A 21,370-nucleotide genomic window follows, 5' to 3' on the forward strand; every position below is an offset into this window, starting at 1 on the left:
TGAGCACCGACTGTATACCAGGCCTAGTGCCAGGGGCTGGAGACGGAGCGGCGCGGGAGCGGACTACGTCTCTGGCCTGTGGAACCCCAGCCCTTAGTGAATGAGTGAGTGAGGGCCGTGAGCGCAGGGAGCCAGAAGCAGAGCGGCAGGCGTGGCTTTTCCCTAATGTGCACCCCCACAGAGCTAACGGGTTTAGAACAGGTGACAGACCCTTCTGGAGGAAGGAAAGTCAGAGCGATCGGCATGCGAGTTGTGGCATCTGCTTTTGCTCTGCAGCACAGAAAGGGACCGCGTGGGGCGACTGCAAACTTCTCCAGACGTTACAAGGGAAGAACCTACCAGCCAGAGAGACAGGGCTTTGCATCACCTAAAAAGCAGAGCACCTGTAATTCGCGAAAATGACACCTGGTGCCCAACAGTCAACACCCACGGAGAGCCAAGGGCTTCAGGACGCGCCCCCCCCTGCCCACAGGCCCTCGGCACGCACACGGCTGCTGCCGACACCCCCGTGGCCACCACGGCCAGACTGTTGTGATGAACCCTAAAGCTGTCAGTTACAGGGCACGTTTCCAGAAACACTCTACTCAGATTCACCTCATTCTCATAGAACTGACCTTCTTAAATGAAAAATGTGACAAGTAGAAAATATCTCATTTCTGGAGCTGGCTATCTGGAGTCGCCGGATTTAACAAATGGCTTCAACCAAGAAGAGCTTTTCAAGCAGACACCCAAGGAACACCCAAACATGCGCCTGAATGTATTCCACCTGCCTCCTCTCCCTTATCTCCCAAGGGTAAAAGGGAGAAGTCCTTTTTACCCACGGGAAGTCCCCCCCCCACCCCCTGCCCAGGGTCTCTGGGGACAGCGCCAGGTGATGAGAATGGGGAACCAGAGCAAAGGAGACTGAGCCCTGATGGGTCTAGTAAGAAAGTTCTACCTAGGCAAGCAGGGCATCTTCTTCCAGAAAGGTGCACAGGACTACAGCCCAGGAGGAAAAGGAAGTGTGGCACAGGGCAGCCGGAGTTGGGGGGGGGGGGGGGGGGGGGGACTTCCCGTGGGCTCAGAAAGGAAAGACCCAGAACCCGGAGAGGAGTCGCAGAAGTCCCAGGCTTCCGGGAGGGAATCGGCATCGGAAGCCCATGGAGACTCCACCAGGCAGGGACCCGCTAGGGCCCCGGGGCAGTGCGGGTGGGGAACGACGGGGACCCACAGCAGCCTGTCAGTGCACCATGAAACTGCCACGCCACTGCCAGGGGGGTTCAGGGGTGGCACGGCTCACCAGGTGAGGGTCCCAGCTGGGATGTGCCCACCGTGCCAGGTGTCCTGCTCACCCTGGCAGGCAGCCCTCACAGGGACTCCACCTGCCTTTTGGAGGAAGGGACTTCTCAGGACAGCAGGTGCAGCCATGCGATCTGGCAGCAGAGGAGAAAACCGTGCGTGCTTCCATCTGCCAGGCTCCTGCCTCCCTCCCGCAAGCCCCCCAGCAACTCCCTGCAGAGGCCTGCGCTGATCGCTTCCCCAGAAGGGACCGGGCAGGGCCAGGGGCTGATGGGCGGCTCAGGATCCAGACAAGGAGGCAGAGGAAGCCAGTGCCCCGAGCCCGGGGAGTCCGGCCCGACTGAGCAGCTCCCACCACCTGGAAGGGCTGGGGGCGCTCCGAGGGGCAGACTCGGCCCCGTGGGCGTCTACACCCAAGCCGCCGTGTCCCCGGCACGTGGGTGCCCATGCCCCCTAATGCAAAGGAGATCCAAGGACCTGGAGCCCGCATGGGGCTCACCGGCGGTCACGGCTCACAGGGGTCAGACGTCCCAGGCCTGCATCCCGCCCGCAGCTGCACACACTGCCGTTCCGGGCGCCACCGGAGACCGCAGCCTGGCGCCTCGGGCCCGCACAGCCCCGCCCCGCGGCCAGCCCCCCCAGCCCCGCCGGGGGCCCACCTTGTATATGCATTTGTGGAAGTCACTGAGGATGCCCTTGTCCTCCTCCTCCTCTCGAGCCACTTCCTTTTCCTGAGCAAAGAGTCGCCGTCGGCCCGTCTTGAGCTGGGCCTGGCCCACCTCTTTGAGCTTGCTGCGGAAGCCGTTCCTGTGGGCCACGCCGTTGATGAGCCCGTTCTTGGGCTCGAAGCGAGGCAGGGGGTGGAACTTGTTGTAGTCATGCTCCGTGTGGCCCTCGAGGGGCCCCTTCCGCTTCTCCAGGATCTCCTTCTCCATCAACACCTCCTTCTCCAGCCGCCGGTGCTCCTCCGGGGACAGGGAGTCGTAGGACAGCAGGTACTGGCAGTAGGCTTCCTGGAGCTTGGCCAGCCGGTCCTGGGCGGTTTTGGGGATGCGCAGCATGTCCGCCAGTTTGTTCCACTTTTTGAGGTCAGTCACTTGCTGCATGCCGCCCATCTCGTTAATCAGCCGGAAAAAGCAGGCCAGGTCGAGCTCGCAGCCTCCTGGGACGGGGACAAAGCACGGGGACACTCAGTGACAAGGACCACAAACGACACCCTCTTGCTCCAACCGGTTAAGTCCGGGGCCGCCCGCTAGGTGCCAAGGATGCTGCCGGGCCCTGGGGCCAGAGCGGCGAACGGAATTGGTCCAGGCCTTCGGGGAGCTTAGTCCTTACACGAGGACAATCTGGGAGGCCACGGGGATAAATAAAGCAGGCAGAGGGGCTGGGGAGCTAAGGGGCTGCCGTCTCAGCTGGGATGGTCAGGAGAGGTGTCCCCAGGGAGCTGACAGGTAAGCGGAGGCCTGAATGAAAGGCGAGCTGGCCTGGTGGGTCTGCGGGAAGGAGCATCCCAGGGCGCCCCGCCCCCAGCAGGAGCAGCATGTACCGGGGTACCCCCCCCCACCCCCCGCCACAAACCCCAAGAGGCAGGTGGAGCCAGGTGAGGAAGCAGGGGCCCGTCCCTGCAGACAGGGACAGGGCCTGGGCTGTGCTGCCCAGCTGCACCCATGTCCCAGCGATCCCCGCAACGGCTGTGACGGCAGAAACCGTTCGTGTTGCGCCCGCTGTCGGTTCCCATCTCATCCGCACACGCACAATGACTGGTTTTCCACCCCCTTGACTTCCAGGGCAAGAGGCAGTATTTGAGAGGGCAAAAAGACGGTCTGACTGTCCCTCAACGCTCTCTCTCATGGCCCAAGGCCCCCGAGAGACTGCTTACCTCAGTCTCAGGGTGGGGTGTGGGCTAGTGTTCGCTACCCCCCTCGATCAACTCTCAGGACTGTACGAACGCACATCAAAATCAAATATACTTGAAAAACGCTCATAGAGGGACTACCTATGTGGGGCCTGGAAAGCAACCTCCCTCCAGACAACAGAGGAGGAACAAAACCTTCCAGAATAACCATCCACTGGCTATTAAGGGAGTAAATACGTAACAAAATGCTAGGGGAGGTCAGTAAAAATTAAGTTTTAGGTCTTTGGAGCGTGGATAGATTTATAAACAAAGTAAAAGATGCTGAGCTCCTGTGGACTGACAGCCTCCTGGGCATCGTGAGACCACGAGGTGGGTGACCCGGGCAGACTGTGTGGGAACAGGTCCCCCAGCCCATCAGACACCAGGGGAGTGGGCAACTGGAAGGTCATTAGCTCTGCTGGGGGAGATCAGTGAGGAAGCTCGCCCTCCTTGGGCAGGAGAGGCCATAAGGCGGAGATGCCATCACTCGCTTCCGGTCTCCAGCTCAAAATGGGGAGATGTGGGGCCGGCGGCACAGTGCCGGACTTGCAGAGGCGGACAGGGAAGGGAGTCCCCTCCGCCAGCCACAGGCGCTCAGATCACAGGCTGACTGGGGAGGCGGCAATCCATACCTTTGTGTTTTCCTCTATGGAGAGCATAATCCAGCAGCACCTGAAAATTTATATGCTGCTTGGAAATCGTCATTCCACGGACTCCTCACCTGCTACCACTGGGCCCATCTGCAGGGCCGCGAGGCTTCCAAGCGGCCAAGCGCCTCCCTCACCCCTGGCTCCCCCAGGGGCTGGGAACAGAGGCAGAAGGAGCTCCTGTACCGGGAGATCCTGGAAAACTGCTTCGAAACTGTTAAGTCGCTTGCCCTGCGAGGCGGCCAAGCTCGGGCCAGTTGAGCACCCCTTTCAGGGATGGGGACAAACAAGGCTTTACGCTGCTGGGCAGCACCAAAGACTGCAGACACACGCACCGTGGGGACGCGTCCACCCAGCCTCAGGCACTGCGTGAAGAAGGAGTCAAGGCCAAGACGAAAGGTTGCTGGCTGTCGTTACATCACCTGATTCCCCCACCATCCCCGGAAGAACCACGGTCCCCCTTGCACGGGGTGGGGCTCAGACATGTCACCACAGCCCGGAGGGCCTGGTGCTGTTCAGAGGACACGCAGGGCACAGCTGACACCAAAAGCTCACGCCTGCTCAGCCGGCTCCCACAACCCAGAGTCGGGATTCTCACTCAGGCATCGGTTCCTGCAGGCACCTGCTGAGAAGGTAAGGACGCCTCCCCCGCCTCACCCCTGCAGGGAGCCCTGACGGCCAATCCCTGACACGTCAGTGGCGGTTAAATGGCTCCTCTCCTCACCGCCTTTACAAAATCGGGACCCCCGAAACGGAGGCAGGAACATGCCCGTTTCGTAGGTCTGGAGCCGAAAGGGAAAGGGTGCGAGACCTTCCCCAGCCGTCCCCAAAGCAAACCCCGCACTCTGCAAACCCAGCCCAACCCAGACAGAGGGTGAGAATCCAGGAGGGACGAGCGGCTTTCTGGGAGGAAGAGGGACCCGGGACATGGGGGGGCCTGTACGTGGGCTCTGGGGGCCACGGCCCTGCAGCTGCCGGGACACGTGCTCGCACGGGGAGCCACCGAGGTGAGCTCCACAGTGGGTTCAGCCCTCAGGAGAACCTCAAACCCGTCCCCCGATCTGTGGCCTCTGACAAGGCCCTGCCCGATCACCAGAGACAGTGACGTGCAAGGAAAAAGGAGGAGGACAGAGGGAAAACGGGCTGACCTGTGTCACCCAAACGTGCACGTGTTCAAGCCCGAGTTCCCAGTGCCTCAGATAGGGGACTGCATTTAGAAACGGGGTCTCGAAGGAGACGAGTGGGGTGAAATGAGGTGCCTGGGCGGGTCCTCAGCCAGTATGACCGATGTCCTTACGACCAGAGAAAAGGACACCAGGGACGAGCGCACAGAGGGCGGCCCGGGGGGTGGCCCCGCGCAGGGGCGGCGGGGGCGGGCGGGCCTCACCTATGAGCGGGAGCTCGTCCATGGTGATGCCCTGAGATCTGAGGTGCTTCTTGATGCAGGCCAGCCGCTGCACGTTGGGGCCCCAGCGCCGGCCCAGCTTGTGGATGTGCTGAATCTGCGTGACAAACCGCATCTCGTCGTTGAGCTTGCACTCGGGCCGCCAGTCCGGAGGCGGGATCACCCTGCACATGCCGTACTTCTCCACCTGAGCGCGGACCGACTCGATGTAGACGAGCGGGTCGTGGAACTCCTTGGCGGACGGCCTGAGCACGGGGATCTCGTCCATGGCCGCCCAGCCGGCCCGGCCGCCCCCCTTGTCGGGCTTGGCCGCCGCCTCGTGCGGCTTGTGCAAGGGCTCCGTTTGCGAGGTAGAACGATTTTCACAGGAGGCGCCGTCCGACTTGCCGTGTGCTTGTCTGCCCGGCGTGCTCTTGCCGGCCGCGGCCCGCTTCGGCCGGCTCCTCTCCGAGCTCCGCTCGGGCACCTCCTTCTTGGCGTGGCCGGGCGGCGGGGCTCTCTCCGCGGGGGCCGGGGCCGCGGGGACCGCCGCGGCCGCCTTCCTGCCGGGGGCTTCGGCGCAGCCGGCCGACCCTTTCATCTTCTTGGGGGGCGACTGCGGCTTCTCGGGCTGCTGGGCCTCCTCCAGTCTCCTCTTGGAGTTCCGCAGCCCCTCCCTCAGCTGCCGCCCCCCCACCTCCTTAGTGCATGACTTTGGGTTCAACCTGCCACTGACCTTGAGGCCATTGACGGCGTGCCCGGTGGACTTGGACGCCCCCCCGAGGGATAGCACCTGTTTGCGGGTTTTTGCATTGCTACTTTCGGTTTTCCCTGAGATTGTGTGGTTGACGGCAGAACTGGGCTTGTGGGGATTGGGTTTGGTTTCCTTGACCAGTTCTCTCTTGGCTTTGGTGTATGTGACAGTCCCCTTAGTCACCGTTGCAGTGTACTTCACAGTTTTGGACGGTGAAGGTCTGACTTCGCGCATCTTTTTGGCACCGGTTGCACTCGTACCCAGAGATGACGACATTCGAGTGACTCCGTTTACCTTCGAAACCTGGGAGGCGGCAGAGGGGGAGAGGCGAGAAGAGCAGAGTTAGTGACCTTTCCAAGAGGGTGACCTCGCGGCACGCGGTGACGAAACCGAGCTGGCCGCCGGCTCTCGCGAAGGGGGAGGTGCGGGGCCGTCGTCAAATACCGTACGCGGCCGTGAACTGAAGACAGAGAGACTCCGGTTCAAACACAGGCCTATCCTCCTACACAAACACACGCGGCCCGACCTGAGTGCCCGCGGCACGGATTCCGGGGCATATTTTCACATGCGTGCTAGTGGCTCTTCTAGAAAATCAAGGTTTCACCATGACCACCTGTCCACTCGCCTACCAGTCACCTGCCACAGGTTAAGGACACTTATAGGAGCAAACTCCTGCCCATTTAGGGGAAGAGGGGATGGACGGACACAGGGACACACACACACACACACACCCCTGTTGAGAAAAGACGTGCTCGCCACTCTGCTCCACAGAACAGCATGCTCTGCCCACAGAATTTTTAAATCTACGTGCTAAAAAAGGAAAGACACAAAAATACCACAAAAAGAAAAGAACAAGCACACTCATGTGGCCCGGCTCCCGTGCAGGTCGCAGGCCAAGCCCAGACATGTGACTGCCAGCCCCTGGCATCCGTCTGCCCCGTCACCTTTGACACTGGGCCCCGGGGACCGCCTCGCAGGACGCACCTGACCTCTTCCACGAGGCAAAAGATGCCAGTCCCTCCTCTGCATGGGCAGAGCTGGCTTCCCCACCCTCGACAAAACCTCCACATCCGGTTAGAACCTGTCTCAGCCGGCTCGCAACTTGGACGCCACAGGAATTCTGTGACACATAAAAGTCACCCTTGTCGGGGCGCCCGGGTGGCTCAATCAAGCGTCTGACTTTGGCTCAGGTCACGATCTCACAGTTTGTGAGTTCCAGCCCCGTGTCGGGCTCTGTGCTGACAGCTCAGGGCCTGCGGCCTGCTTCGGATTCTGTGTCTCCCTCTCCCTCCGTCCCTCCTCCTGCTTGTGCACTCGCTCTCTTGCTCTCAAAAATAAACACACACTAAAAAAAAATAAAGACACCCTTGTTTATAAAGGGAAACCAGAGAGTGACGGGTGCACACTGGAAATGCGAAACTTCCAGAGAATGATGAAGGCCCAGCCAGAAGCCACTGCTGGGTGCACTGCTCTGTGACCATCACATCACAGCCCTGTTTGCTGCGGCTGCTGCTGGCCTCTGACAGGTCACTAACATCTTGGGCATCAATCTCTCATCTGCAGCAAGAGTTCAAAACGGGGACTCCAAGGTTCATAAGCACCCCCACCCCCAAAAGAGGCCAACTAGAAATCACACAATCAGCAGGAAATGGAACAACCACAGCCATTGCTTCTCACCGGTAACCCCCACGAGGAGGTGACTGGATAGAAGGAGCCTGTGTTCCCAAGTCAGAGAAGCTGACCGACCAGCTGTGGTCACGTAGGAGCACATCCTCCCGTCACAGCACAAAGGTCGTGTGTTCCCAATCAGCCCCCAGTGCTCCCACGGGAATCAGGTTCCCCAGGACAGGGCCCGAGTCTGAGTGACCTCTACACTACGTCCAGGGAAATGCACTCAGCCCAAGTGGGGAAAAACAAAAACAAAACCAGAACTTTCCCATCAGTGACTCTCAGAACCCGTAGATCACCGGGCCCCACCCCCAGGGTTTCCTAGACCACTAGGTCTGGGATGGGGCCCGAGAATTTGAATTTCTAACACGGTCCCAGGTGATGCTGATGCCGAGGCCAGAACATACTTTAAGAACTGAAACAAACCATCGGTAGAAGATTCTGGAAACCGAGCAAGAAGGGTATTTCTTTATATGCCATCAGTTACACGCAGTGCAATCAAAGCGATAACATCTTGGTAAGAGGCTGTGTTCCAGAAGCCAAGCCTGGGGCATTCAGGGAACCAGGTTTCTGGTGAGGCAACCTGGACCTCTGGACTCCAGGCCCCACATGGGAGGCCGCGGGGCAGGCCCAGGACTTACGGTCAGGTCCACCACTGCTCACCACCCTACAGAGAGTCCAGAGAGGCAGGACTGACCAGATCAGGTGGGGGAGAGAAGAGTGTGGAATGAAGAAATGGGAAATTAAAACAAAACAGCTAACAGCCTGGCAACAAGAAGTTAAAAATAAATGTATACAACCGAGGGTGGGTGAAACTTCCCAAGGTGGGCACCACTCCTACCTGGAATAAAAGGTAAAGTGAGGGACACAAAGGTCTCTAGTTTTTCATGGTGTTTTTCAAATGCTTTCATTAGCTCAAACCAAAACGAGCCACTTAGGATAAAACCAGAAACAGTATATACATAGTCCTGCTGTGGCTCCGAGAAACTTTTCCATCATCGAGACAGAGAGAGACCTCAGGGATCCAGCATCTTCAGAGAAGGATTCCACTGCCCAGAAAATAGAAGACACACCCTTTAGGCCTTTGATCTCTCCTGAACCACTGAGAGGACGGCCTGTTCCAACTCTTCACCCAGCTCAAAATAAAGCTGATTCTGCAGCCTAACCGCCCCGCCCCTCCACCCAGACTCTGATCTGATCAGTGCGGGCGGGAGCCCAACAGCTCAGTGTTCCCGTAACGATTCTGGCCCTGCTCCTGCCCAGTATTAGGGTTCACCCAGGGGAGACTGGAGAGCCAGAGTCAGAATCTCTCAGACTCTACATCAAAAAAAAAAAACCAACAAAAAACAAAAAAAATGCACAGGGGCCTTGAATGCATCCATTCTGCCCCCTTGGGGGCACCTGATGGCCTCTCCTGCTGTGCTAGGTTATGGGGAGGTACATTTTCTACAGGACAGAATTCTAGAAAAGTATTTCACCGTCTTCAATGGCAAAAAGAATCCCCCCTTCTTGTTTACATATTTCCGTAAACTTCAATATGGGTGGTTCCTGCCAAGATGTGCAGTCAACTGCCCTGCCCAACCAGAAGAGTGAGTTCCTCTGTTCCTTTGCTTCCTCACCATGCTTACAGTCCCCTTCAAAAGCCGCTGCCCAAACCCTATGCGTGCAGGTCCACACATCACAAGCTCAAAGACTAAATGCATCAACCTCACAACTCACTGAACTCAATGAACCTGATTGAGAAATCACCTACGGAGACGGGAAAGGACATGTCTCATTGACCGTATTTCTTCCTCCCACCCAGCACACCTGTGTTCCGCCTACAGCAGAGGTCACATTCTCCCAACCCAGGAACCCACCTGTCCGCACACACATGCCTACCCCTTGGCCCGTCCTGGTCTTTCGGGGTCCAGTGCTCAACTGTTACCAAAGAAAGCAAAGGAATGGTGGTGGCAGGCATTGTTTTACCTTGCCTTGGAGGGTTTCCTCCCACCCACCACCTTATCAAAAAAGGGCAAAACACCGAGTTTGAGCTTAACAAAACACCCAGGTCACTCAGCCAGCTCACAAGGCACAGTGGGTCTGATGTCACTGTGCACACCTGAGGAAGTACTTACCCAGAGCACGTGAGAAAGAGGTCACTTAGCTCACTGGAGGCCTAACGCAACGTGCTGCATGCAGCAGAACCTTCCAAGGTGCAAGAGAAACACTGCGGTTGAATAACTACAGCTCTCCAAGCTGTTCCTTCTCTGGGCTCTGGCAGGGACTTCTGCCTTTGCATCCCTCTCCCCCTAAACCCACCTAGCTCTGCAGGAGGTGGGATGTCTGCAGCCTGTTCTCCCTGGCCCACCACCGCCCACCCACCACCGTAGCTCAAGCTCCTCCAGGCCCACAGCCATGAGGTTTCATGGCAAAGAAGTCCGAGCCAAGTTCACAACCAGGAATCCTGTCGTCAAGCTCCTGTTCCCCACCAGAGGGAGCTGCTGAGTCGGGAGCCTCTGCTCATCCTTTCAGAGCTGGGAGGCTGGGGACAGCCCACTTGGACCTTAAGACTTGGATTAAAAACAAAGAGCCTGAGATGAACAGAACTGCACCAGACAGGCGGAGGGGAAGGCCTCCTGGCGCAGCAGACCCCGTCGTGAGAGAAAGGGTAAGACCCTAGTTAATGAGCGCAGGACCCTCCCAACAAAAAGGCAAGGCTGGGTTCTGGTAGGAGCCCCCAACCCTTTGATAGCACCTGCTCCCACACTACAGGTGACTTAATGGAGTCCTTAATACCGTGCCACCAACACCAAGCACGACCCGCTGAGCGGCACGGCTAAAACCCTGAACACCTTACGGCACAGGCGATTTTCTGACCTTCTCTCTGGATGTTCCTATTTTCCAGAACTTTAAAAAACAAAACTACTCCTGATTCTTTAATCAGAATTTAAACCCCCTCTTTGAATCTTTGAGGCCAACACATCTGCAGCAACCCCCGTACAGCTTATTGTGAGGACCCAACCTCCAAAGGGAACAACGGAGCCCAGCAGATCTTCCTGCCAAACGTGCCCGCGGGCTGCCTGTAGGAGGCGATCGTTTCTTTCACATTGTGGCTCAGCCTCAGCACGATAAATGAGGACAGTGACCGCGAGTGGGGTGGCCCAACAATCCACATCGTGGCTTACCAACCTCACAACATCTACAAAAGTGAACACCTCCTCACGAGGCTCTTGGAAACCAACTTTTTTTTTTTTTTTAATGTTTGTTAATTTTTGAGGGAGAGAGAGTGAGCACGAGCAGGGGAAGGGCAGAGAGGCAGAGAGAGAGAGAGACAGAGAGACAGAGACCCAGAATCCCCAGCAGGCTCCAGGTTCTGAGCTGTCAGCACAGAGCCAGCTGCCGGGCTCGAACTCACCGTGACCTGAGCCAAAGTCAGAGATGCTTAACTGATTAACTGACTGAGCCACCCAGGTGCCCTGAAACCACCATTATAAAATGCTCTCTAGGTGCATAAGGTTCTTTGGTTTTACCGTCCTGCGTGTGCTAGTCTTTTACTGCATTTAAGCTGAACTGCTAGGTGAAGGAACCGAAGAGGAAAACATCAGCTGCTCCTGTGTCCAACACTCAGCACACGTCCAAATCATCCTGCCAGTGGCCCTGACAATCCCAGGGCAGCCACACACGCATGACAGACACCGTGCCTCTGGTGTCGTAAAGGCGGGAGAGGCCTGGCAAGGCCCCTCACGCTGAGACACAGCCACGGGGGAGGTTATTCCTGGGCCCCGAGGAAGCGCAGCGAGCACATGACATTGTGCAAGGTTAACGGGGAAGGGGCCGTTTCGGTACAAAGGGCAAGTGAGTTAGCAGAGGGTGCCTCCGACCACATCAGAGCAAACAGGGTCAAGTCCCTGGGGAGCGGCACCTCCTCAACACCACACCCCACACCTCCCACCACCGCTTGACACGATTCACATTCACCCTCTTCTTTGGGGGCGAACCTGAAGAAGTTAATCCTGTTTAAAATTAAAGACCCACATATCCTCTGGCCCCAATCTTTTCTGCAGGTGAAAGATGAAAAGGTCAGATTCTAGTCATTTCCATCAGGCCGTTACAAAGGAATCTACAACTTGCTTTCACTGACCTTATTTTCTCTGTATTTTAAATACTGGGATGTGGCAGTTTCTAATTCGTCCTTTTGTTTATCCCAATATCACGGGGTGGGGGTGGGGGGGTCAGTGTGACTGCGCCCAAATGAACAACAGGGCCCAGGAGCGTTAAAGATCTTAAATTTCAGTGGAGGTCCCGGTTAGCGCCGAACAGGAACTGGAGAGCTGGCGCCCTGGGCCAGACAGAGAAGGCCGAGGAGACAGAGGAGGAGGAGGCGAAGGGGAAGGGGTGGGGGGAAAGAGCCCTGAGCGCTGCCCGCGCACACCCCGCCTGCAAAGACTGACCCGAACAAAGCACGAGAGCCAGGTCTCTGCAGTCGCTGGGTGACAGGGGGCTGCTCTGCACGGGGACCCGGACCTCTCACTCCCAGGCCGCACAGTGAGACGGGCCACGCACGCAGGCCGGGGAGCCAGGGCGCGGGGTCCTCTCTGCTCCCCCAGCTCCTCCCGCCAGCTGTGCCAATTCCTAGCGGTCAGCTACAAAGAGAAAACCCGAGCCGAGGGGCACGAGCTGACAGCTGAAGACGAGCTGTGACCAACGGACACCAGAGGGATCCGCCACCCAGGCCCACTGGAGAAGGGGCGAGTGTGTGTGCCCACGTGTGCACGCGCGGTCACGCGTCTGTGTGAATGTGAAGTCCTGTTCGTCCCCTTCCAAACCCTTCAGTCCTGCCCCACAGATGGGAGCTCCCCTTACTCTGGGACCCTTTTTAATTCTTCTCTTTCATAAGCGAAACACCCGTAGGAGAATCCCATCAGAGCACGTATCAGGCTGTCCGATCTGGGAATGGAGGGGAGAGAACGAGCCACAAACACAGGGATGGCGGTGCCTCCGGCTGCAAACGGGGAGCCCAGCGTTGACCCCGCGGGCTAATTCCACCATCGCGCGCAATTGTGGTCTCTGCGAAAACCGTGACGTCTGGGTCTCAGAAGACGGGCCAGTGTTTAAAATACGCTACGACTACTTACTCAGTCTCAAGGTAACACCGCCGAGGATAAAGACACAGGTATGTGAGAACCCTGCCTGGAAAAGACATGAAGATTCTCACCCTGCTCACCTCACCAAGACTGGGGCGCCTGGGTGGTGCAGTCAGTTAAGTGTCTGACCTTGATTTTGGCTCAAGTCATGGATCTTCACAGTTGTGAGGTCAAGCCCTAGGTCCTCGGGGTCTGAGTGTGGAGCCTGCTTAAGGTTCTCTCTCACGCTCTCTCTGCCCCTCCCCTGATTGCACTCTTAGAAATTAACATTAAAAAAAATTTTTTTAAGCCCCAAAGTACCTTTAAAAAAACAAAAAAAAACTAAGGTTAAAACTACACACACACACACACACACACACACACACACACACACACACACACACACACAATCTCTCTCTCTCTCCCCCATGCATGCATGCAAATACACATATTCCGAGAAACTATTCTAACATCATGAACAATGAGAAAGGCCCAGGCGTCTGGGTGGCTCAGTTGGTTAAACATCTGACTTCAGCTCAGGTCATGACCTCGTGGTTCATCAGGAGTTCAAGCCCCACATCAGGCTCTGTGCCAGCAGCTCAGAGACTGCTTTGGATTCTGGGTCTCCCTCTCTCTTTCTGCCCCTTCCCCTCCCTCCCTGTCTCAAAAATACACATTAAAGAAAAATTTACAAAAAACATTAAAAAGAATGAGAAAGGACACGCATAAAGAACAGCTCCACAGGGGCACCTGCGTGGCTCAGTCACTTAAGCGTCTGACTCTTGATTTTCGGTTTAGGTCATGATCTCTCAGTTCCTGGGATCAAAACCTGAGTCGGGCTCTGCACTGACAGTGTGGAGCCTGCTTGGGATTCTCTCTCTCTCCCTCTCTCTCTTGCACTCCCCTGCTCGCTTACACTCTCTCAAAATAAAAACAGCTCCACAAGGGGAGGGATTACATTATGTTCCCACCATCTCTTAGTAATTCTAGAACATGGCAGGTCAGGAGATCTCTCTGGCCCACCCATACCTGGCCCCGACTCCATCCATTCTGCAGAAAAGGTTAGCTGTGTGTCACAAGTGCCCAGTGAGGAGATCTGTGATCCCCATGGCTCCCTGACTTTAAAATGCAGTGAGAACAGGAGCGAGGGGTCAGTGACAAGCCACTGACCCGGGTGACACAGCCCTTCACCGTGTGCCTTCCTCCAGGCTGTGCCTTCCGGGGGTCCCGGGAAATCACTGTCCAAGGACGGAACACTGTGACAATGACAATGGCAGACCCTGAGGCCATTCTTCGGAGTTTCCCAACAGGATCCGTGTTATCTAACGCGACCTTGAGCAGGGGGCAGTGGGGGCTGGAGAACAATGTGACCCGCGAGCTGTGATCCTGAGGTGCAGGCTGACGTGTGCGGGGTGAACCGCCCCCGGGCACACAGGGACTGCTCAGCGGTGCGTGTGCCCGTGCACGCCTCCTGCCCCCAAGTCCTGGCGGAGATGCTAACTTGTCACGTTAAGAACAACAGAGAAGCGGTCCAGGACTGTCCCCTGACAGCGCGAGGCAGTTTCCGGGCCTGTCTTCAAGGTACAGCTTCTCCAGGCTTGAGAGGACGACCGAGCTCAGAGCCATCAGGCGCCAGGACACGGGTGGAGGAGTGGCAGTGAAGGCGACAAGTCGCTTTGCCCAGCCAACAGGCGCCAACACACCAGATCCACCAGAGGGAGGCGCCTGGAGTCTGAAGCAGGTGCCAGAGCCGCTCCCACCAGAGGCCTGCACACCCAGCACCTCTGTGCCAACACCGTGCTTCCCTCCCCAGCTCACCTCTGGCCGTCACCCTCCTGGCTTCCTGAGCCCTCTAGGTACGGATTTCTCGAGGCGGCCACTCCCACGTCCCCTTCAGTTAAGATGGTGACACGGGGACATGGCGCCTGGCAGGCAGGCCCCGTCCGGGCCGGAGCGGGGTCACCTGTGCGGCAAGGCCGGGTTTACCTGCTTCCGTAAGTCCTGAGCCGACCGATGCAGAGGGGGGTGGTGGTGGTTAGCAGCGAGCCCCTTGGCCGAGGAACCCGTGGAGGGGGCCGCTGGGGGCGGGGCCGCTGACGCCTGTTCCCTCCGGCTGTCAGTCCGGTGATCGCTGTGCTTCTCCTTCCCGGGAGTGGCTTCTTTGCTTTTGTGTTTTTGAACAGGTTCTTTCTCCCGTGGAGACCTGCTGGAACCATTGAAAACTAGGAAGGAAAGAGGGACAATGAGGTCACCACATTAGATTCTGCCACCATCCAGCATCAAGGCCCGGAAGCCAGGGAGAAAGCCAAGTCCCCGTAACTCGAGCCACCCCAAGACCACAACACCACTCTGGCACCACAGCCTAAAGTACGGAACAGTCCTAGGCCCCGGGACAAAAACCATTATAAAGCATACCCAAAGAATTATTTGCTTTGGTTGAAAAGACTGAAAAAAATCTATTTTTAAAAAATCCCTACCAAAACAAAACAAAACAAAAACCCAGCGGCCCTCAGAACATCAACATCACACGTTTAAAAAAAAGAAATGAACACACAGTCAACATCCCAAGAACAGAACCACCTGGTGTATGAAGATACGGGGCATATGGAATAAAGTCGTATCTTCTCCAATTTAAAGTTACGCATTCTAGGGGCGCCTCAGTCAGCTAAGCGTCCGACTTCATCTCAGGTCACGATCTCACGGTTTGTGAGTTCGAGCCCCACGTCGGGCTCTGCGCTGACAGCTCGGACCCTGGAACCTGCTTTGGATTCTGGGTCTCTCTCTCTCTCTCTCTCTCTCTCTCTCTCAAAAATAAACATAAAAATAAACATAAAAATAAACATATAAACAAATAAAGTTGCGCATTCTGAGACTGAAGATCTGCTCACCATCCCGTCGGTGACCAGAGAAGCGAGAGAGGGCAACAGAGCCGGACCTGTTTCTCTTCCAGAAGCCCTAACAGCAGGAACAGCCAATGCATTTCATGCTTGCCACAAGCCAGGTGAGCCGGCTACGGCAGTGAGGCACGCTCACTGCCTTTACGTCCAAAGGGACAGGCAACACGTCGTCAGGCCCATTTTACAGATAAGTTGGAGAAGGAGTCATGCTGCCCGTCACCAGCACCGGCAGGCTGGCCTGCCTCCCAAGCTCACCGCCTCCCCGGTCCCCAAGCATGTGCCATCATGCCACCCACCCAGGCAATTCCAAAGAGAACAGCAACGCTCAGCAACTTGACGGTCAATTCTGTTCCTGCCAGGAGTTCCTTTTTCCACATTACAGCTGGGGCTTGTGAGCCGGACCTGGGGGGGTCTGGCCCCTCTCCACGGAATACAATGAGCTTTTACCATCTGCCCCTCCCACAGCACAGGCTTCCCCTGCCCTCAAACCATCCGGGCAATATTGGCCTGTGTCCTCAGGGAAGGAGAGGGAAAAGACTCCCCACAGGCTCTGGCAGAACAGACCACACGGAGCCCTTGCAGTGCAGCCAGTGCTCATTTTAGAAAGGCTCCTGACAGACGGGGCGGGCGGGCCTGAAAGGTCGCCACGCCCACCCCACCGCCCCCAGGCACCTCCTCTCCAGGCCGTGCCCACCCCCACCAGGCAGACTTCCAGGCCAAGTGCACCCAGGCGGCTGTAAGTCAACGCCTCCTTGGAGCGGAAGTCTCTTCCCGCGGGGGCGCAAAGAAGTCACACTCACCTCCACCCACAGCCCTTTCCGAGGGCTCAAAACCAACTAAGCCTCTCTTCCGAGGATAGCAGCCTCCAAACGTGTGCCCACAGCTCCGTATGCCTTCTCTCTCACCTCTGTCGTGTCCTGTCAATTACTTTCGTGCCGCAGAGGTGAAAAATATTTTCCTCTTATCTGCCATTGGCTTTCCTAGCTCTTGTGATGCTGCATCTGCTAACCCATTTTTCTTGTTTAAAGTCTGTCTCGGCTTCTGTGCTTAGAAAGCCTGCCCATGTTCTCAAATGCGAAGATATTCCTCCACTGGTCTTCCTAAATCTTTCTTATTTATTTATTGGGGGGAGGGGGAGGGGGGGAGGGGGGGGGAAGGAGAGAGAGAGAGGGAGAGAGAGAGAGAGAGAGAGATCATGCGAGGCGGAGAGAGAACCCCAAGCACTGTCTCACTGAGAGTGCAGAGCTGGATGCGGGGCTCGAACCCAGGAACCAAGAGATCATGACCTGAGCTGAAAAACCAAGAGTCAGACGCTCAACCGACTGAGCCACCAGACGCCCCCATCCTCCTGATAATCGACTGAATTGCTTACACGGACTTCTTTGGTCCACTTGTTACCACCCCAGATACGGTCTAACAGATTTACATGTTCCGTGCCTGGACTGGATGTGAATCTCGATCTGGAAAGTTCCTCCCAGCACCAGTGACTGACTACATGTTCTCAAGAGATTTTCAATACTGCAGTGAAAGAGCTCGCCGCGTCAAAATATGGTATGCGATCTGGCGTTATGGAAGGTTTCAGTGGGTACTCTCGGTTACAGGGAAAACGGAGAGCTTCAAATGGTTGGCATTTATTCTAAGTGTAAGGAACTGCACTCCGTCAGAGCCCATCAATCACACCAAGCTGGCAGGATCCGTGCTTACTTTCAAGACAAATTAAAAGCAACATCCGTAAGAAGTCACACTTCAGTGTGATTAAAACACAAGTGAGGAACATGAATCTGGGCATTTCTTGACCGTTCACCCATTTTCTAAAGCAGTGAACATAGATAGCTCCTTTATGGAAACACAGCACAGGAAGCTGGTTCTTTGTCTTTTTGGTTTTTGGGTTTTGTGTTTTAAATCCCAAATATTCCATGCCCTTCCATGCTTTGTTACTGAAGAAGTACCAGTTCTGTCATTACTTCCCTCTGTCTGGTTAGAACGATTTTCTTCTGTGGCTTCGTCCCCTTTCCTAACACTGCATCATGGCAACTCCATTCCCAGCACTGCCATTTGCACCCAGGCAAGTTACTGACTCCTCAGTTTCCCCATCTGTAGACCGGGGATAAATGGGCGTTCCTACACAGAGGTTTGCAAAACCCCATCTCTGCATGTTCAGAAGGACCATCTCAGACGGCTAGGAAATCAGCCTGTGGCAAGACGGCCTCTGGCCTCCCTGCTGAAGGGAGGTGCGGCATGAAGAAGGCTTCCATACAGATAACTGTCTGGCCTGTGCACATTTCTGTCTCTTGGGGGAAAAGACGTGTGGCTGATGCCCTGCCCGTGCAAGAAGGAATAGATGCTGAAAACACAGCCCACATTTTCTACGAGCTTCATGAGTGACTTCACCCCTGGGGGAACCGGAGACCCTTTCAGGGCACCCCTCCCAGGTCACAACTATTTTCGTAATTATACCAAGATACTGTTTGCCCTTCTCACTGTGTTGATTTCATTAACGGAACAAAACAAAGGTGGATTTAGCATCAGGGAAATGCTAATCAAAACCACCACGAGACAACAACCGTTTCACACCCACTAGGATGGCTATCCACAAAAGACAGATAATGGAGAGTCCTGGGGAGGATGCGGAGAAATTCTAACCCTCATGTAGTGCTGGTGGGAATGCAAAATGTTGCAGCCGCTTTGGGAAACAGGCCAGAAGTTCCTCAAAAAGGGAAACAGGGTTACCGTGACAATTCCACTTGCTAGTATGTACACAAAATACAGAAAAAATAGGTCCACATTTGTGTGGCTCAGTTGGTTGAGCCACTGACTCTGGATCTTGGCTCAGGTCATGATCTCAGGGTTCATGAGTTCGAGCCCCGCACCGGGCTCTGCACTGACCGTGTGGAGCCTGCTGGGGATTCTCTCTGTGTTCTTCCTCCACTTGTGCTCTTTCTCAAAGCAAATAAACTTAAAACATTTTTTAAATTTTGTTTCTTAATGTTTATTTCTGAGACAGAGACAGAGCACGAGTGGGGGAGGGTCAGAGAGAGAGGGGGACACAGAATCTGAAGCAGGCTCCAGCTCCGAGCTGTCAGCACAGAGCCCAACGTGGGGTTCGAACTCACAGACCGCGAGATCATGACCCGAGCCGAAGTCGGACGCGCAACCGACTGAGCCACCCAGGTGCCCCAAACTTAAAACATTTTTAAAAACATAGTTCCACATAAAAACTTGCATACAAATGTCTGAGGGGGAATAAATACTAACAATTAAGAACTATAGGGGAAACCCAAAGGTTCACTGATTGGTATGTAGATAAGCCAAACGGGGTATCATCCATCCAATAAAAGGAGTCAAGTACCCACACGTGCACAAGTGCAAAGGGATCTTGAAAACACTGATAAGTTGAAGAAATTAATGACGGGTTCCATACTGTAGGAGCCCATTCATATGAAACGCCCAGAAAAGACCAACACAGAGAGACAGAGAGTAGATTAGCAGGCTGGGGGTGGGGGTGGGGGTGGGGGTGGGGGTGGGGGTGGGGGTGGGGAAAGAGTTCAGGAAAATGGGAAGGATTTTCCCTGCTGATGGGAACAAGGTTTCTCAGGGGAAGCAGATGACAGCACTCCGAAGGTGACTATAATGACAGACACACAACTCTGCGTGTACTAATAACTATTAAGTCGTATACTTTGCGTACATTTTGGGATTTGTGAATCATAGCTCAATAAAACTATTTTCTTTTTTAAACTAGCACTTAACAAGAAGGAAGGGAAGACAAGCCAGTTTTCATTTCAGGGAATGATAAAGTATAAATTGTCAGTAGCACTAAATCCTGACCCCTGAGCACACACACTTTATGTGACAATTGGGGAAGTACACACCAAGCCCATCCCTTGATCAAAGCAGGTTATTTGTAGGGAAAAGCACTCGTGTGGCGGTCATTTAAGCCGCAAGCCAGCAGTTTCATGGAATGCTACGTTTATTTCAAAGAAAGACTGATGTAGTTATCTATCCATCGTTTCCACCAAAATGAATACAGCAACCCTGTGGTGGGAAATAACGAACAGAATTTTTTTTGTTATTTGGTTTTTGTTTTGTTTTGCTGCCAATGATGGAATTCACCATTTGGGGTAAAAATTACAGTTGTGGAAAAGCTTTATCTGCCACCATTGAGTTTCAAAGTCTCTCCACACTAAAATACCTCTCTGATGAGGTCAGAGAAGATGAGGATTGTTTGATGGTTGCTTAATGAAAGGTGCTGACCACTACAAGAGGTAGTCAGGTGAACCATTTTTTCAAATTTTTTAAAAAATTTATTTTGAGAGAGTGTGCACACGCACGAGCATGTGCAAGTGGGGAGGGGCAGAGAGAGAGGGAGACACAGGACCCGAAGCAGGCTCCAGGCTCCGAGCTGCCAGCGCAGAGCCCGACGCGGGGCTGGAACCCACGAACCGTGAGATCATGACCTGAGCCAAAATCAAGAGTCAGACACTTAACAAATGAGTCACCCAGTCGCCCCAAACCATTAATTTTCAAGTGATCAATACAAAACATTATAAAATTGTGCACGGATAAGAGAGATGTTCAAAGCCAAAGGCAAACCAACGGATTTTAGAAACACCTGGTTTGGCTAAGTCAGAGGAGCCTATGACTCTTGATCTTGGGGTCATGAATTCGAGCCGTACGTTGGGTGTAGAGATTACTTAAATAAATAAAACTTTACGATAAATTTAATGTAACAGAGTATGAGAAGTACCACTTCCAACTGCTGGGCCAACTGACCTTGCAGAAACTACCACTGCTTGAGTCTGGGGGTGTGATACCAAAGGATAAAAATCATCTACAAAGTTCCTCCCTTTTCCAACTATGTTTTCATCTGAGACTGATTTCTCTTCATATATGTCAACCAAAATTATGTATTGCAGGAGACTGCACACAGAAACAGACATTAGAATTTAACTGTCTTCAAGGTTCCTGGGTGGCTCAGTTAAGCTTCCAACTTCGGCTCAGGTCACGATCTCACACCTTGCGAGCTCGAGCTCTGTGTTGGGCTCTGTGCTGACAGCTTGGAGCCTGGAGCCTGCTTGGGATTCTGCGTCTCCCTTTCTCTCTGCCCCTCCCCTGCTCACGCTCTGTCTTTCAAAAATAAACATATTAAAAAAAAATCTAGCTGTCTTCTATGCCTCATATATATATTTATATATAAGTTCCCTCAGTTTTAATTTTAATATGGTAAATATCAATTTTTAATAACCTGTTTTAATATCATTTTTGATATTTACCATATGAAAAATGTATCAGTAAATACAATCCTTTTGGGGTTCCGGAGTCAAAAGGGGTCTTCAGATAAAAACTCCTGACATCGCTAGGCTAAAGCATCTCTTCCTTGATTAGCTACATCATCGTTTCCAGAATGTGACGGAGCGGATACTTACATGTCAATACCTACAAGCCCCCACAACACTCAGGCCCTGAGAGGAAGCCACCTGAATCTGAATCCACGAAATCACCTGCTAAACTCTTTGACCTTGAGCTAGTACCTGTCCAAGTCTTAGTTTCCCCACTGACTACCTCACAGGATGGCTCTGAGGAATCAGCGAGGAACTATTAATCTAGAAAGAGGCTAATGGGCCACGAGATGTGTGCACCGGCCAGCTGGTGGCTTGTCAGTGAGGGTCACCACACTCCAGACACGTGGCAGGACACCAGTGCTCACAGTTTCCCTGCTGCTCCTTTCCAAACGAGCCACGGG

The 21,370-nt window shown here is 54.6% G+C and overlaps 1 protein-coding gene across 6 annotated transcripts in view; it reads right to left on the reverse strand.

Annotated features, from left to right (window-relative positions):
- JARID2 (jumonji and AT-rich interaction domain containing 2) overlaps nucleotides 1-21,370 on the reverse strand; it is a 271,874-nt gene that overhangs the window by 20,007 nt on the left and 230,497 nt on the right. For all 6 annotated transcript variants that reach the window (XM_042985686.1, XM_042985684.1, XM_042985687.1 and 3 more), the window contains 3 exons: nucleotides 14,717-14,952; nucleotides 5,207-6,260; nucleotides 1,938-2,440 (listed from right to left, as the gene is read on the reverse strand). In XM_042985686.1, the coding sequence (XP_042841620.1) occupies nucleotides 1,938-2,440; nucleotides 5,207-6,260; nucleotides 14,717-14,952 (1,793 nt within the window). The remainder of the gene's footprint in view (nucleotides 1-1,937; nucleotides 2,441-5,206; nucleotides 6,261-14,716; nucleotides 14,953-21,370) is intronic.

This window comes from Panthera tigris, chromosome B2 (genome assembly GCF_018350195.1).
Source record: "Panthera tigris isolate Pti1 chromosome B2, P.tigris_Pti1_mat1.1, whole genome shotgun sequence".
Classification (NCBI taxonomy): Eukaryota; Metazoa; Chordata; class Mammalia; order Carnivora; family Felidae; genus Panthera; species Panthera tigris.